The sequence below is a fragment of the Lepidochelys olivacea genome (assembly GCF_965140295.1).
Source record: "Lepidochelys olivacea isolate rLepOli2 genome assembly, chromosome: 1".
Taxonomy (NCBI): Eukaryota; Metazoa; Chordata; order Testudines; family Cheloniidae; genus Lepidochelys; species Lepidochelys olivacea.
This window is the reverse complement of record NC_140411.1, coordinates 261230240-261244853: the sequence shown is the minus strand read 5'-3', so window position 1 is coordinate 261244853 and position 14614 is coordinate 261230240. Positions and strand designations below refer to the sequence as shown.

General features: G+C 52.0%; 2 protein-coding genes across 4 annotated transcripts in view; one reads left to right on the top strand and one right to left on the bottom strand.

The window, feature by feature from the left end:
* ADSL (adenylosuccinate lyase) overlaps positions 1-1482 on the bottom strand; it is a gene marked incomplete at its 5' end in the record, with an annotated part of 46379 nt that extends 44897 nt beyond the window's left edge. Inside the window, one exon of one of the 2 annotated variants that reach the window (XM_084646773.1) lies at positions 1327-1482. In XM_084646773.1, the coding sequence (XP_084502899.1) occupies positions 1327-1482 (156 nt within the window). The remainder of the gene's footprint in view (positions 1-1326) is intronic. The other variant, XM_084646774.1, reaches the window with a different exon arrangement.
* Positions 1481-11044, top strand: LOC311530332 (uncharacterized protein; the record flags this gene model as incomplete). 2 transcript variants are annotated; one of them, XM_084646797.1, is made up of 3 exons in its annotated part: positions 1481-1708; positions 9764-9882; positions 10712-11044. In XM_084646797.1, 3 exons carry the CDS (start codon positions 1481-1483, stop codon positions 10896-10898), a joined length of 534 nt encoding a protein of 177 aa, XP_084502923.1. In that variant the 3' UTR covers positions 10899-11044. The 2 variants fall into 2 exon arrangements, 1 of the variants encoding a protein (XP_084502923.1); XR_014713961.1 differs by lacking the exons at positions 1481-1708; positions 10712-11044 and adding an exon at positions 1750-1835 and having other exon boundaries at positions 9764-9876.
* Positions 11045-14614: the final 3570 nt, after the last annotated feature.

Here is a 14614-nt window from a genome sequence, read left to right as displayed (position 1 = left end):
ACTTCAATCTCTTTGGTCACACGATTACAGACCTAAAGGTTGCAATTCTTCAACAAAAAAACTTCAAAAACAGACTCCAACAAGAGACTGCTGAATTGGAATTAATTTGCAAACTGGATACAATTAACTGAGGCTTGAATAAAGACTGGGAGTGGATGGGTCATTACATAAAGTAAAACTATTTCCCCATGTTTATTCCTCCCCCTTCCCAGAGTGTTCCTCAGATGTTCTTGTCAACTGCTGGAAATAGCCCACCTAGATTATCACTACAAAAGGTCTGCCCCCCTCCCGCCCGCTCTCCTGCTGGTAATAGCTCACCTTACCTGATCACTCTGGTTACAGATTTCAGAGTAACAGCCGTGTTAGTCTGTATTCGCAAAAAGAAAAGGAGTACTTGTGGCACCTTAGAGACTAACCAATTTATTTGAGCATAAGGTCACGAAAGCTTATGCTCAAATAAATTGGTTAGTCTGTAAGCTGCCACAAGTACTCCTTCACTCTGGTTATAGTGTGTATGGTAACACCCATTGTTTCATGTTCTCTATGTATATCTCCCCACTGTATTTTCCACTGAATGCACCTGATGAAGTGAGCTGTAGCTCACAAAAGCTTATGCTCAAATAAACTGGTTAGTCTCTAATGTGCCACAAGTCCTCCTTTTCTTTTTGAGGATACAGATTAACATGGCTGCTACTCTGAAATTTGTGGTACCATCTCGTTTCCCCAGGTTGGGATCCTATTTCCCACTCTTGCCAAAATCAGCTACAGCGTTAGCACCCCCGTCTCCCAGGGAGAGTCAGTCTCCCAGTCCGCAGGCTTTCCTCTTCCTTAATCCCATCCCCCAAGATTAGGAGATTCTGCCCTCTTTGCTTCTAACCCAGCTCCAAAGCATAGGACAAGCGGACACCCCCCCTCCCATCCCGGTTAGGAGTGTGGCTGGGCTTTCCCCCTCCCTCGCCCCCCGGTCAGGGAACTCCAGCCGCGCTGCTGCTAAAGCGCGCGGCCGGCCAGGAGCCCTCCACGTGCCGCATGACCCCGGCTCCCGGCAGCAGGGTCCCGCACTCAGCGCCCGGGGCGAGCAGTCCTCAGCGCCGGCTCCGCCACGGGGCCCCCGGGACCGGCCCCGAACCGCCGCGTGCCTCAGTTTCCCCCTCTGTCAAACAGGGACGCGCACCCCGCCCTGGGGAGGGGGGAGAGTGGGGCGGACCTGGCAGCTGCGTCTGCACCCCCAGCAGTGGGGCTGGGCCCGCGGGCTCCCCGCCACACGCACCCCACAGCGCGCGCGCGGGGCAGACGTCCCGGGGCCGCGCTCGGTCCCGCCGGTACCTTCTCCGCCTGGGCCAGGTAGAGCCAGAGCCGCCGCCACGTGCCGAACTTCTTCCGCTCGCTGAAGTTGAAGCCCATCTCGGGGCTGGCGTAGCGCGACACCAGCGGCGAGCGGTAGCGGCCGAACGGGTCCTCCTCCGCGCCGGGCGCCGCCATGGCCCAGCCGCGACGCCCCCGCGGCCCGCGAGCGACAGGACACCTCAGCGGGCGTCGCACGCGCCGGCCGCACGTCGGACTCGCGGAAGCGCTCAAGAGCCCCCGCCCCGCCAAGTGTGAAATGCGGCAGGAGGTCAGGACGGAAGAAAGGGGAGGGCAGAGCGTGGCCGCGCGCGAGCGTCGTAAAACAGCCTCGTCCTCCTCCGAGCGTGAAATACGGCAGAAGGTCAGTGCGGCGCCGCGCCCCCAACCCGGAGGCGGAGCGTCCTATTTTACGAACCAGGCGGACCGGCTGACGGTCGGTCCAGGTGCGCGGCCGGAGAGGGGCGACAGGCCGCGCTACCGGCTCCGAGGTGGGCTGCCTCTGCTCCCTATAGCCTTCCCTGGAGTCTCCTGCTGGGCTTTGCCCGCCCCCAGCAGCGGCTCCTCTGCCTGCCTGGGAGCAGCTACCACCGAGGGGTCCGGCCCCACCGCGGCTGGTCTACGTGGGGGCGGGGGGAGTGGCGGCGTTAATCCAGTTTCCAGGTCCTCTCACTTCGTCTCCTGTTACTGCTCGCTCACATCCTCCTCCCTGCTGCTCTGTTCAGCACGGAGGGCTTCAGGGCACCCCCTCATTGCTGAGCTAATGTGCCCGTTCCTCCGCTTTACCCAGTCAGTGCACACTGGGGGGCTGCAGCTTATGCCTCTTGAGCTAAATGGCCCAAGGCCTCGAGCTTTCGGAGCAATGTTAGAAAACAACTAGACAGCGAACCAGTTCTCCCTCTCCCCAACTGGCGCTTTACGCCCAGTCACGCTAACGTGGACAACCTCGAACAATCACATCTTAACATTTAATGCCATTCACATTCATCCCTCCAACCCTGTGAGTTGAAGGATTCAGCTCTTATAACTCGGCTTTAGTGCATTCATAGGTATTGAGCCACCTAAGCAGGGGTTCTCAAACCCTCAGAGGGTCATGAGGTTATGATGTGGGGGATCACAAGCTGTCGGCCTCCACCCCAAAGCCCGCTTTGCCTCTAGCATTGAAAATGGGGTTAAATTTATTTAAAAGTGTTTTTAATTGATAAGGGAGGGGTCACAGGCAGAGGCTTGCTATGTGAATGGGGTCACCAGTACAAAAGTTTGAGAATCACTAGCCTGTAGTATCAGAGCTGCTCTGAGCCAGGTTACAGACACATCTAGTAAGGTTTTTGTTTTTTTTTTTTTTTTGGGGGGGGGGTAATTGCAACCGTAGTGATTTTTATTTTTTTAAAGCAGTTTTATTAGTTGCATGAAATTATAGGTTTTCAGCTTTTTTGTTTAACTATTGCCTTTTCAGGGTTGGAAGAAATTTGGGTGACACTGGATTGCTGCAAGAGGAAGGGTGTACTCACAGACTGCTATTGATGTGTGTCAAGTGAAACATATGTTTATCCCTGACAACAAATTAAGTTACATCCTACCAAGCTTAGTTATAGATAACACTATAAAAAGTTAAGAGCAGCTTCTCTCTAGATGGGTTTCCAGCACTGTTAACACTGGTAGAACTAAACTAGAAATTTTGGTACGATTCCCTAGTCTAGACGAAGCTCATGTCTTCTGTGCAAAAAAAAACCCTGTGTACTGTACGATATACTCCTCTGCATGGCTGCTTGGGAATAATTATTTTGCTCTTTAGAGTCACAGTATAAAATCAAGTGAGAAATGGAGACGAATACTTGAAATCTCACCCTGGAATAAAACCACAATGTAATGTTACGTCTTCATACATTTCTCCACAATACAAGAGCAGTTACAGCAATGGGATTCTCACAGGGAGAGAGGATGTGCAAACAGGCAAGAAAAATCAACAGCAATACACATCTTTTGGGACCTGTCCACTGATTTACTAGTTAGAGGAAGCAGTGACACAGGGGTAGATTGTGAGCTATGTTTTTAAGCAGGATGGAGAGATTCCCTTGAGTGCGAGAGTAACAGGCATAGTGAAGATGGATCTCCTCCAGCACAGGAGAGAGCCTGAACTAGCAGAAGAGGAGGGGTATAGAACTTTAGGAAAAGAAAATGAGACTGAAGGGGCACTGTACTAGTCAGCGTAGCGACTGGGTCAGTGAACAGATTTTTTTTCACTTCTAATTTTTGTCGTCATAGATGGATGATGTAAAGGTGGGAAGGGCCTTGCAGACAAGGAGAGCACTCACAACACTCTATTTCTAAAAAGTATTAAAAACCCAAGTCAGCTTGAATTTGAATCTCAAGCCTTTCCAAAATGGCAGTTGGGAAATGAAATCACTTCTCATGGGAGTTAATCCTGACAGTCAGATAAGTACAGTAATTTCTCTACCAGTCTCCAGCTGTTATAGCACATTTGTTTCATGCACATTTTGAACATTTGTCACAGTGGGAAAAGGGAACTCAAGGTGAGGGAAAATGCACCTAGGCTTCCCACTTTTATAAGTTTAACTTCCCCTCCCCAAATGCCAGCGGGAGGGACTGGCAATTCAGCCCAGAGGGGATCTAGAAACCTGCAGCTGCAGAGTAAGGACAAACACACTGTGCTGGAGCACAGCATCACACTGATGTGAAGCAGGAAACACTGGGGCTGACCTGCTGGCTTACTGCAGTCCTACAGAGCATAAACTGAGGACTCAGCTGGGGTTTGTAGGATCTTGGGCAGCAGGTCTTTATTAGGAACAGATGTGGTCACGGCCTTGGAGCAAGAAGAGTCCATGGAGCAATGGCTGATGTCCAGGGTACAGTCTGAGGTTGCAATATCCAGAAGCTGACCAGCCAGTGAGGTGCTTTGTGTAAGCCTCTCAGGTTGTTGCCAGGATGAGAGACCTACCCATGTTATGTAAATATTTGTATTATGGTAGCAACCCTGAAGCCTTAACTGAAATTTGGGTCCCATTGTACTAGGCACTGTCTACATCCAAAGTATGAGATCGTTCCTGCCCTTAGGAGCAGTCTAAAAAATCCGAGAGCAACAGCTAAGGGAAGTGTACTGAAGCCTGGCAGACAGGCTCATGGAAGAAATCTGCCTCCCAGAAACTAAGTTTTACAGAGACTTTAAACAGGTAGATTCCCCCTAGGGGACACAAGAAATGCAATCAGTTCTTTGAAAAACAGTTTAAAAGCAGCTTCCTAATTTTTGTGGTTTTAAAAATCACCTAAAATGCTTTTCACTCCCCACTGATATGTAACCGATCTAGCCCAAAAACACCCTCCCCCACGCACACACACCAAAAGCCAGGGGAAACTGAACTGATTACACAAGAGATGCTGACAACCCATAAAATATAAGGAAAAATCTCCTCCTTCCCTTCTAATTGCTGTTATATTATTCTTTGGTGTTATTTGTAATGACAACTACAAATTTTCATACAGAAGTGTCACTTTTAAATTGATGTTCCTTTAATACCCTTGACAGGATCAGACTGAGTAGAGGGGCAGCATATCAGATGCCCTCATTTAAACACAAATGAGTTCTTCTTTTCCCAACAGACCACATAAAATACAGTAGAAGGACTGGCAGTCTCCCTGTTCTCAAAAGTAAAGAATGTATACCATAGAAGAAACTCAGTAAATCAGCTTGATGTCAATGTGCATATACTTCTACCCACTTTTCCCTGTTCCTTTTAAATTGCTGGTAGCATATTCTCCTCTCCCCTCTCCTCCACTGAATTACTCCTGGGGGAATTCTGTGCCATTGTGCAATGCAGAATTTGTGCAGAAATTAACATTCTGTGCAGAATTGTTGTCTCCCCCCCCCCCCCCCGAAATGGGCTGCAGAAGACCGGGAAGAGCGCAGCTAGCAAACAGAAGACACTGCCAGGGGATGGGAGGGAGATGAAGCTGAAGGGTTCTGGGCAGCTGTAGTTCCTGGCATGTCCTGAAAGAAGGTGGTGGTGTGCAGGAAACTCCACACACACACTGAGCCAGCATCAGGCTGTTATTCCCTCTGAAGCCCTGGGCTCTGGTGTGGGAGGGAGTGCAAGTGTCTGGGCTGGGTGCTCTGTGACTGACTCTGGGGGTAGGGGTGTGAGTGTCTGGGACAGGGAGGCTGTGGCTGTGCTCTGGGGGCCCTCCCGCAGCTGGGCTGTGGAGGGGGGGGGGCTGTCCTGCAGCTGTGGTCGGGGCTGGGGGGGGGGGGGGTTTGCAAGTGGCTGGGCTCATGGGACGGGGGGGCATTGCCCCGGGGAGGGGAGGGAGCAGAGAAACAGGAACTGGGTTGCTTTAGTGGTTTCTTTAATGCTCTACTCCTGGGAGAAAATTTTGTGTCTGTATTGTTACACACTTGCTGACAGGTATTGTGTAATAAATTACCAACATAATTGAAACTGGCATGATTACATAGTGTTATTTTGACAAAATATGCTGAATTTTAAAATATTGTGCCCAGAATTTTTAATTTGTTGGCACAGAAGTCCCCCGGGAGTAACTCAATGTACCCTAGTATTGTGACAGCAAGCAAGGTGCAAAGACACACACAGACCCCAGAAAGATGACATGCAGCAGCACTTTCAAAAGAGCAAGACAGAGGGATTGGTCTTCAAAAGGGATCTCTATACAATCTCTCAGGTTGTTTTTTAACATACATTCCATTTTTATCAGCTTAAAGTGCAAAAAGACAGCTACCTTTTCCGTCACTGGCGTTCTTTGAGAGGTGCTGCTCAGGTCTATTCCACACTAGGTGTGCGCGCTCACCACATGCACCGGTGCTGGAAATTTTTCCCCTAGCAGTACCCGTAGGGGGTATACTGCCTGGCGCAGTATAAGGGGAGCTGCACCCTCCCCAGTGGCATAGCTGGGGGGGAGCAGCTGCTTCCCCACTGAGCACAAGTGGCACCTTGTCAATGTTTTGGCGCCTTTTAAATTTTCCCCTGTTGAGGGAACAGGAGGGAGCAACCCAAAAAAAGAAAGGTGCCACCCGCTGCAGTGCTTTTCCTCCCTCGGCGGCGCTCTGGGTCTCCGCCGGCACCTCCGGGGCGAGCGAGGGCCAGCCCCCGGAGGAGTAAAAGCGCCACAGTGGGTGGCGCCTTTTTTTTTTTTTTTTGGTTCGCTCCCCCCGTGACCTCCACCTGGCTATGCAGCTGCCCCCCCACCCTCAGTTCCTTCTGGCCAGACAACTCCGACAGAGGGGAAGGAGGGTGGGGTGTGGAATAGACATGAGCGACACATCGCGAAGAACACCAGTTACAGAAGAGGTAGCGGTCTTTGCTTCTTCGAGTGATTGCTCATGTGTATTCCACAACAGGTGATTCCAAGCTAGATCTGCTGGAGGTGGGTAGGAGTTCACAAGTCCCCAGGACGGAGGACAGCTCTGCCGAATCCGGAGAAATCCCTGGTTTGGGGGACCATCGCTTAGTGCGAGGTGAATGTGTGAACCGAAGACCATGTGGTGGCCCTACAAATGCCCTGGATGGGGACGTGGGCCACGAAGGCAGCCAACAAGGCCTGCGCCCAAGACAAGTGTGCCCTCACAATGGGTGGCGGGGGGACACCCGTCAGCTCATAACAGGAACAGATGCACAAAGTGATCCAATTGGAAAGCCACTGAGTGGAAATCGGCTGGTCCCTCACACGCTCAGCCGAGGCGATGAACAGTTGCGAGGACTTTCTGAACGGCTTGGTCCACTTGAGGTAGAAAGCCAGAGCCCGCTGCACATCGAGCATGTGGAGACAGCGCTCCTCACTGGACACGTGGGGCAGAGGACCCGTAGAAAAATGTCCTGACCCACATGGTAGTTGGAGACCACCTTCGGGAGGAACACGGGGTGTGGGCGGAGCTGGACCTTCTCTTTATGAAAGACCGTGTACGGTGGCTCGGAGGTCAGGGCCCTGAGCTCTGAGATGCGCCTGGCCGACGTGATTGCAACCAGGAAGGCCACCTTCTACGAGAGGTGAGACCAAGAGCACATAGCCAGTGGTTCAAACGGGGGCCCCATGAGATGAGCCAAAACCAGGTTTAGGTCCCACTGCGGGACCGGGGGTCTAAAATACGGAAAAAGAAGGTCCAAACCCTTAAGGAACCAGCCAGCCATAGCATGGGAAAATACCGTGTGCCCTTGCACCAGCGGATGGAAGGCCGATATGGCTGCCAGATGCACCTTGACTGACGAGGGCGCCAGGCCTGGGCCCTCAGGTGGAGGAGGTAATCAAGGACAAGCTGGAGTGGGGCAGTCACCGGGGAAGACACCCTGGTCCACCACCCACCAAGAAAACCAGGACCACTTTGCCAAATAAGTGCAGCAAGTGGAGGGCCATCTACTTTTGAGGAGGATGTGCTGAACCTGCTCTGAGCACGTCCTTTCCTCTCCACCTAACCACTGAGCAGCCATGCCCCGAGGTGAAGAGCCGCCAGGTTGGGATGGAGGAGGCGGCCCTGGTCCTGAGAGAGCAGGTCCGGGCAGAGCGGCAACAGCCATGGTGGAACTACCAGCAGGCCCACGAGGATTCCGTACCAATGCTGCCTGGGCCATGCCGGGGCAATCAGGAAGACCCAAGCCTTGTCTATCTTTTATCTTCTCCAGGATCCTGCTGATTGGAGGGAATGAGGAAAAGGGGTAGAGAAGCTGGCCTGATCAGGACAGGAGAAAGGCATCGGACGTAGAGCCCCTCCCCAGGCCCCCCACTGGAGCAGAACCGGGGGCATTGCCGGTTCTGCTGAGTCGCGAACAGGTCCACCTGGGGAGTTCCCCACCTTAGGAAAAGCCGGTGGGCCACTTCCGGGTGGAGGGACCACTCGTGTTGCAAGGAAAAGTCCCTGCTCAAGTGATCCGCCCTATCATTCTGGGCGCCCGGTAGGTAGAAGGCCTTCAGGTGGATGTTGTGGGCTATACAGAAGTCCCACAGCCCAAGAGCTTTGCGGCAGAGGATCAGGCCCCGCCTTGCTTGTTGAAATAGAACATGAGGCTGTGTTGTCCATGAGGACCCTGACTACCTTGCCCTCCAGGTGCGAGCACAAGGCCATACACGCCAGCCGCACCGCCCTGAGCTCCTTTACGTTTATATGTAAGGTCAGGTCTTGAGCCGACCATGGACCTTGGGTCTGAAAGTTCCCCAACCCAGATCCGACGCATCGGACACCAGCTCCAACAACGGGGCCCTGTCCCTGAACTGGACCCCTTGGAGCATGTTGTTTGGGGTGGACCACCACCGTAGGGAGGTGATCACAGAATCCGGCACAGTGAGGACCTTGTCCATCCGGTCCGTGGCCTGGGAGAACTTCGAGGCCAACCAGATCTGGAGGGGCCTCATCCTGAGTCCGGTGTAATGGACCACGTATGTGCATGCTGACATGTGACCCAAGAGTTGTAGGCAAACCCTGGCTGTTGTCACCGGGAACCTTGTGACCGACTCGATGAGACCTTTCAGGGTCTCGAATCTGTCTGGCGGGATAGAGACCTTAGCTGACACTGCGTCCAGGAGCCCCCCAATAAACTTTATGCCTTGGACCACGACTAATGTGGACTTGGTGTTCATAGAATCATAGAATCATAGAATATCAGGGTTGGAAGGGACCCCAGAAGGTCATCTAGTCCAACCCCCTGCTCAAAGCAGGACCAATTCCCAGTTAAATCATCCCAGCCAAGGCTTTGTCAAGCTTGACCTTAAAAACCTCTAAGGAAGGAGATTCTACCACCTCCCTAGGTAACGCATTCCAGTGTTTCACCACCCTCTTAGTGAAAAAGTTTTTCCTAATATCCAATCTAAACCTCCCCCACTGCAACTTGAGACCATTACTCCTCGTTCTGTCATCTGCTACCATTGAGAACAGTCTAGAGCCATCCTCTTTGGAACCCCCTTTCAGGTAGTTGAAAGCAGCTATCAAATCCCCCCTCATTCTTCTCTTCTGCAGGCTAAACAATCCCAGCTCCCTCAGCCTCTCCTCATAACTCATGTGTTCCAGTCCCCTAATCATTTTTGTTGCCCTTCGCTGGACTCTCTCCAATTTATCCACATCCTTCTTGAAGTGTGGGGCCCAAAACTGGACACAGTACTCCAGATGAGGCCTCACCAATGTCGAATAGAGGGGAACGATCACGTCCCTCGATCTGCTCGCTATGCCCCTACTTATACATCCCAAAATGCCATTGGCCTTCTTGGCAACAAGGGCACACTGCTGACTCATATCCAGCTTCTCGTCCACTGTCACCCCTAGGTCCTTTTCTGCAGAACTGCTGCCTAGCCATTCGGTCCCTAGTCTGTAGCTGTGCATTGGGTTCTTCCGTCCTAAGTGCAGGACCCTGCACTTATCCTTATTGAACCTCATCAGATTCCTTTTGGTGTTGTTTACCAACAGGCCCAAGGCAGTGCATGTGGACAGGAGGAGCACCACATGATCCCTCACCTGCAACCGGGAGGTGCCCTTGACAAGCCAATCGTCCAGATAGGGAAATATCTGGACCCCCATTGTGTAAGGTAGACTGCTACCACCGACACGCATTTCGTAAATACTCTCAGGGCAGTGGACAGACCAAACGGGAGGACAGTGAATTGGTAATGATTCTGTCCCACCACAAAACAGAGGATGTGCCCCTCAAATATGTGGATGTGGAAGTACGCGTCCTGTAGATCAAGGTCAGCGTACCAGTCCCCGGGATCCAGGGAGGGGATGATGGAGGTCAGGGAGACCATGTAGAACTTGAGCTTCACCATATACTGGTTCAGACGTCAGAGGTCCAAGATGGGCTTGAGCCCCCCTTTGGCCTCCGGGATAAGGAAATAATGGGAGTAATACCCCTTGCCCATGAACTCCTCAGGCACCGCCTCTATCGCTCCTAGATGAGCAGAGCTTCGTGTGAGGGGTCCCCCAAGGGGGACGGGGAGTGGTTGGGCAGGTAGGAAGTAAATTGGAGGGTATAGCCCCAGAGATGGTGTTGAGAACCCATCGGTCTGAGGATGGCCGCAACCATTCCGGGAGGAAAGCACACAACCGGTTGGAGAAGGGACGCTTTATTGGGGGTGGATCCCTGATGAGGACCGGTGGGGTACCCCAGAGCATCCCTTCAAAAATGCCCTTTCCCAGCCTGTTGGCTTTGGAGGACCCAGGCTGCAGGGCAGGCCATCTCTTATAGTCCTGCTGCTTCTTATGGATGGCCTTGTACTTCGGGAGGGCAGTCTGGGTGGCAGTCTGCTGTGGCTTGATCTTAGGTTTTGCTGGAGCCGGGACATAGAGGCCCAGAGTCTGGAGGGTCATGCAGGAGTCTTTCATGCCATGTAGCCTTGTATCTGTTTCCACTGCAAACAGCTTTCCCATCAAACAGAGATCCTGCATGGAAGACTGCGCCTCGATGGACAGCCCAGAGAGCAGGAGTCATGATGCCCGTCTCGTGGACACAGCGGAGGCCACTGATCGTGCGGCAATGTCCGCAGCATCCGAGGCTGCCTGCAGGGACGCCCTAGCGACCGCTGCCCCTTCCTCCACTAGCGCCTAGAACTCCTTCCTATCGTGCTCCTGGAGGGAGTCCTCAAACTTGGGCAGGGAGCTCCACAAATTGAATTCATACTGGCCCAGGAGAGCCTGATGGTTTGCCACTCGTAGCTGGAAGCTCGAAGACGAATAAACTTTCCTTCCGAAAGAGTCCAGTCTTTGAGTCTGTGTTCTTTGGGGTCAGGGTTGGCTGACCCTGCCGTTCCTTGTGGTTGACTGACTCGACCACCAGGGAGTTGGGCTCCGGGTGGGTATACGAGTACTCATGCCCCTTAGCGGGTACAAAGTACTTGCGTTCAACCTTTTCAGAGATGGGGGCCAACAAGGCCAGTGTTTGCCACACAATATTTGAAATCTTAGCCACCCCTTCATGGAGAAGCAAGACCACCCTACCCAGTGCCGAAGGGGACAACACGTTAAACAGGGAGTCTGAGGGCTCCTCCATCTCCTCTGCCTGCAGGTGGAGGCTTGCTGCCACCCTCTTTAAGAGTTCTTGGTGAGCCCTGAAGTCCTCCTTCAGGATTGAGGGTGGGTGGGCCGAAGAGGCCGGTGTGATGCTCTGGGTGTCGGCCGGCACCAGAAGGTCCACCACGTGGTTGGACTCTGGGCAAGTGCCAAGGACACACGTCCCACTGTCCCCTTTCTTGAGGGTCTGGAGAGGGAGGCCAACAGTGCCTCCGAAGCTCCAGCCACAGAGCAAGCTCCCACTGGAGGCTGCGCCGGAGGCCACGGTGCCCACTGGTACTATTGGGCCAGCCACGATGATCAGTGCCACTGCACCTGCTATGGCACCGGCAGCGCTGGCTGTTAGGGTTGGCTGGCCTGGCCCGGGCCATCAGAGGACGGCTACGAATGGAGACGGGGCTGGCGTAAGATCTGCTGCTGTCTCTGGACCGGGAGAAACGGCAGTGCAGGGATCTATGATGGCCACAGGACCGTGATCTCAACATGGAGGACCGGTACTGGCGGTAACAGCTGCTCCGCGAACAGCCTTGATGGGCGGACCCACGACGGCAAAACACCAGCGATTGATGCCTAGGGCTGTGATGTCTTGGCAGAGACTTGGAGTGGGAGTCCAAGCGGGAACGGCGGAGACAACCGTGCCATAATTAACTCAAGTACCCTCTCAGAGACGAGGACTGATGGCGATGCCTGCTGCGGTCCCACCAATATTCACTCCTTGAGGACGAGCGGTGCCACGAGTCCCGGACGGACGGAACCCAGCCAGATAGTCTGGTTACCGTCAAGGGTGATCCACCTGGACTCTGGCCCGAGCGATTGCTGGGCGGTGATAGGCGTCAGGAACGTTCCCTTGACTGAGACTGGTACCAGGCCAGAGGCAACTGTGGAGATCCCAGCGGCGGCTTGCCTCTGGAGCACGGGACTGACATCGGCGGTGCTCTGGGTACTGGCATGGACATAATGTCCCCGGCCGCCTGGAGGGCTTCAGGCGTGGACGGCATCCGGACATCTGGAGAGGCCTGTTCTGAAGGGGCCGGGCTATTCTGCTCAATGTGAGTCGGAAGCCTGGGCCCCGGTGGGAATCGAGGACTGCCCGACATGGGCCTAGCCTCTGTCCCAGACATCCCTCAGTGCCGCTAAGAGGGAGTCTTCTTGGCCCTCTTGGCGTGCCCTGTGGACGGGGAGTGGTGTCGACTGGCCGATGGCACCAGAGGGTTGCCGTGTACCGACGGCACAGTGCCGGGTACTGGTTCGGAGCGGCATGACCGAGTTGGGGTCAGCGCCGACTCCATCAGGATGGCCCGGAGCCTAATGTCCCTTTTTCTTTTGGTCCAAGGCTTAAATGACTTGCAAATCTTGCACCTTTCGCAGACAGTCTGCGTGCAGGTCACTTCTTGGCACAGAATGCCCGCAAGAGCCGCACGACTTAAACTCCAGGGTGCGGGGCATGCCCCGGCCCGGGCTCATTGACTAACTACAGGTACTAACGCTGAACAAACCAACAGTTCTGGGGACGAGCTGCAGCAAAGCTGGCGCAGAGCAGTTCCGACGCACCTTCACTGGCGGCAAGAAGGAACTGAGGGTGGGGGGAGTGCGCAGCTCCCGTTATACCGTGCCAGGCAGGCGCCACTTCAGGGGTCGCGGGGGGGGCGCTTCCCCCTACGGGTACTGCTAGGGGAAAAACTTCCAGCACCGGTGCACATGGCGAGCACGACACCTATTGTGGAATACACATGAGCAATCATTCAAAGAAGAAATATAAACTACAGTGGAACCTCATGAACATCTCGGAAATGGAGGTTGTTCGTAACTCTGAAATGTTTGAAACTCTAAATAAAATGGTATGATCTTTCAAAAGGTTACAACTGAACACTGACTTAATACAGCTTTGAAACTTTGCTATGCAGAAGAAAAATGCTGCTTTTAACTATCTTAATTTAAATGAAACAAGGACAGTTTCCTTACCTTGTCAATTTTTTTTTTAAAACTTTTCCTTTATTTTGCTGTTAATTTACATTTAACAGGACTGTGTGTGTGTGTGTGTGTCTTGGCTGCTGCCCGATTGCCTACTTCCAGTTCCAAAAGATATGTTCGTAACTCTGAGGTTCTATTGCATGGGCCAAATTTTGTTTGTAATTCCCACTGAACTCAATGGGACTATTTGCATGAGCAAAGACAGGATTTGGTCCCGAGTCTTTAGTTTTCTGGAAATCCTCCCTGAAACTGCTGTTGTGCTTCTCCGAAAGCACCCCACATTGGGCTGGGCTGGTCACTCAGAGGCACATCTTTTCTACAGTATACCTAGTTTTGTATTTTGTTTGCATGACTGTTCTGGGACCTTTATAGTCTGAGGAACTAGGTTAGGCTTCCTTTTTCTCCTAAACAAACTGTAGATTTGCCAGGGGGATGTAAACTCCTGTGTTGGGGTAGGGAGGTAGAGAACAGAAAACTGCCCCCCACTCCCAACAAGACGGAATGGCCAGTTGGCAGAATAACTTGACGAGATACCACAATATTAAATGCTTAGCAGCCAAACACATTTATTAGTCTCTTTTTCCAGGAACCCAAAAATATTTTGTAGTTATAATGTAAGCAACTGAGTTGCACATAATACAATCATATCTTTAAAAAACATAAAAATAAAATAAAAACAAAAAAGCTGTTTAAAAGCCCAAAAAAACCTTCAGAAAACTTATATATGTATTACACCATCTCTCAGTTTCAATGAAATGACGACGACTTAATTCCTTATTACTCTTAATTTGTCACACTCCAATAAAACATCACCCTTTTGTTTGTTTTTTTTGAAATCCAGCATGAGAAATACAGTACCTGCTATGGCAAAAAATACACATAAAATGCAACATTTCAGCTTATTTGTACATTAGTAGAGTTTAAACATTTTATTGTTTTTAAGTGAACCAGTGATTTTAAGTACCACTATACTAAAAGTAAAATAAAAATACAGAAGAGGAGGAGAAGGGGGGCAGCCTGCCATACAAAAGCACCTCAAAGTGCTGAGTTTCTGTGTCCATGGAAAACCACTAGGATATTCAAACACCAGGGTGTATGGATGGGAATTAAGATGAAACCTGGGCATGAAAGGAATTGTGTCACCTCCTCTCCATTCTCCCTTGTCGGCTTTCTTTGCTGCCCATCCGGGGGGAGGGGGAAGTTGGGGGAAGAAACCAGAATTAATATAGTTTTTAATAAAGAAAGCTATTTCAAGTATAAGAAAAAAAAACACTCATAGGTAAC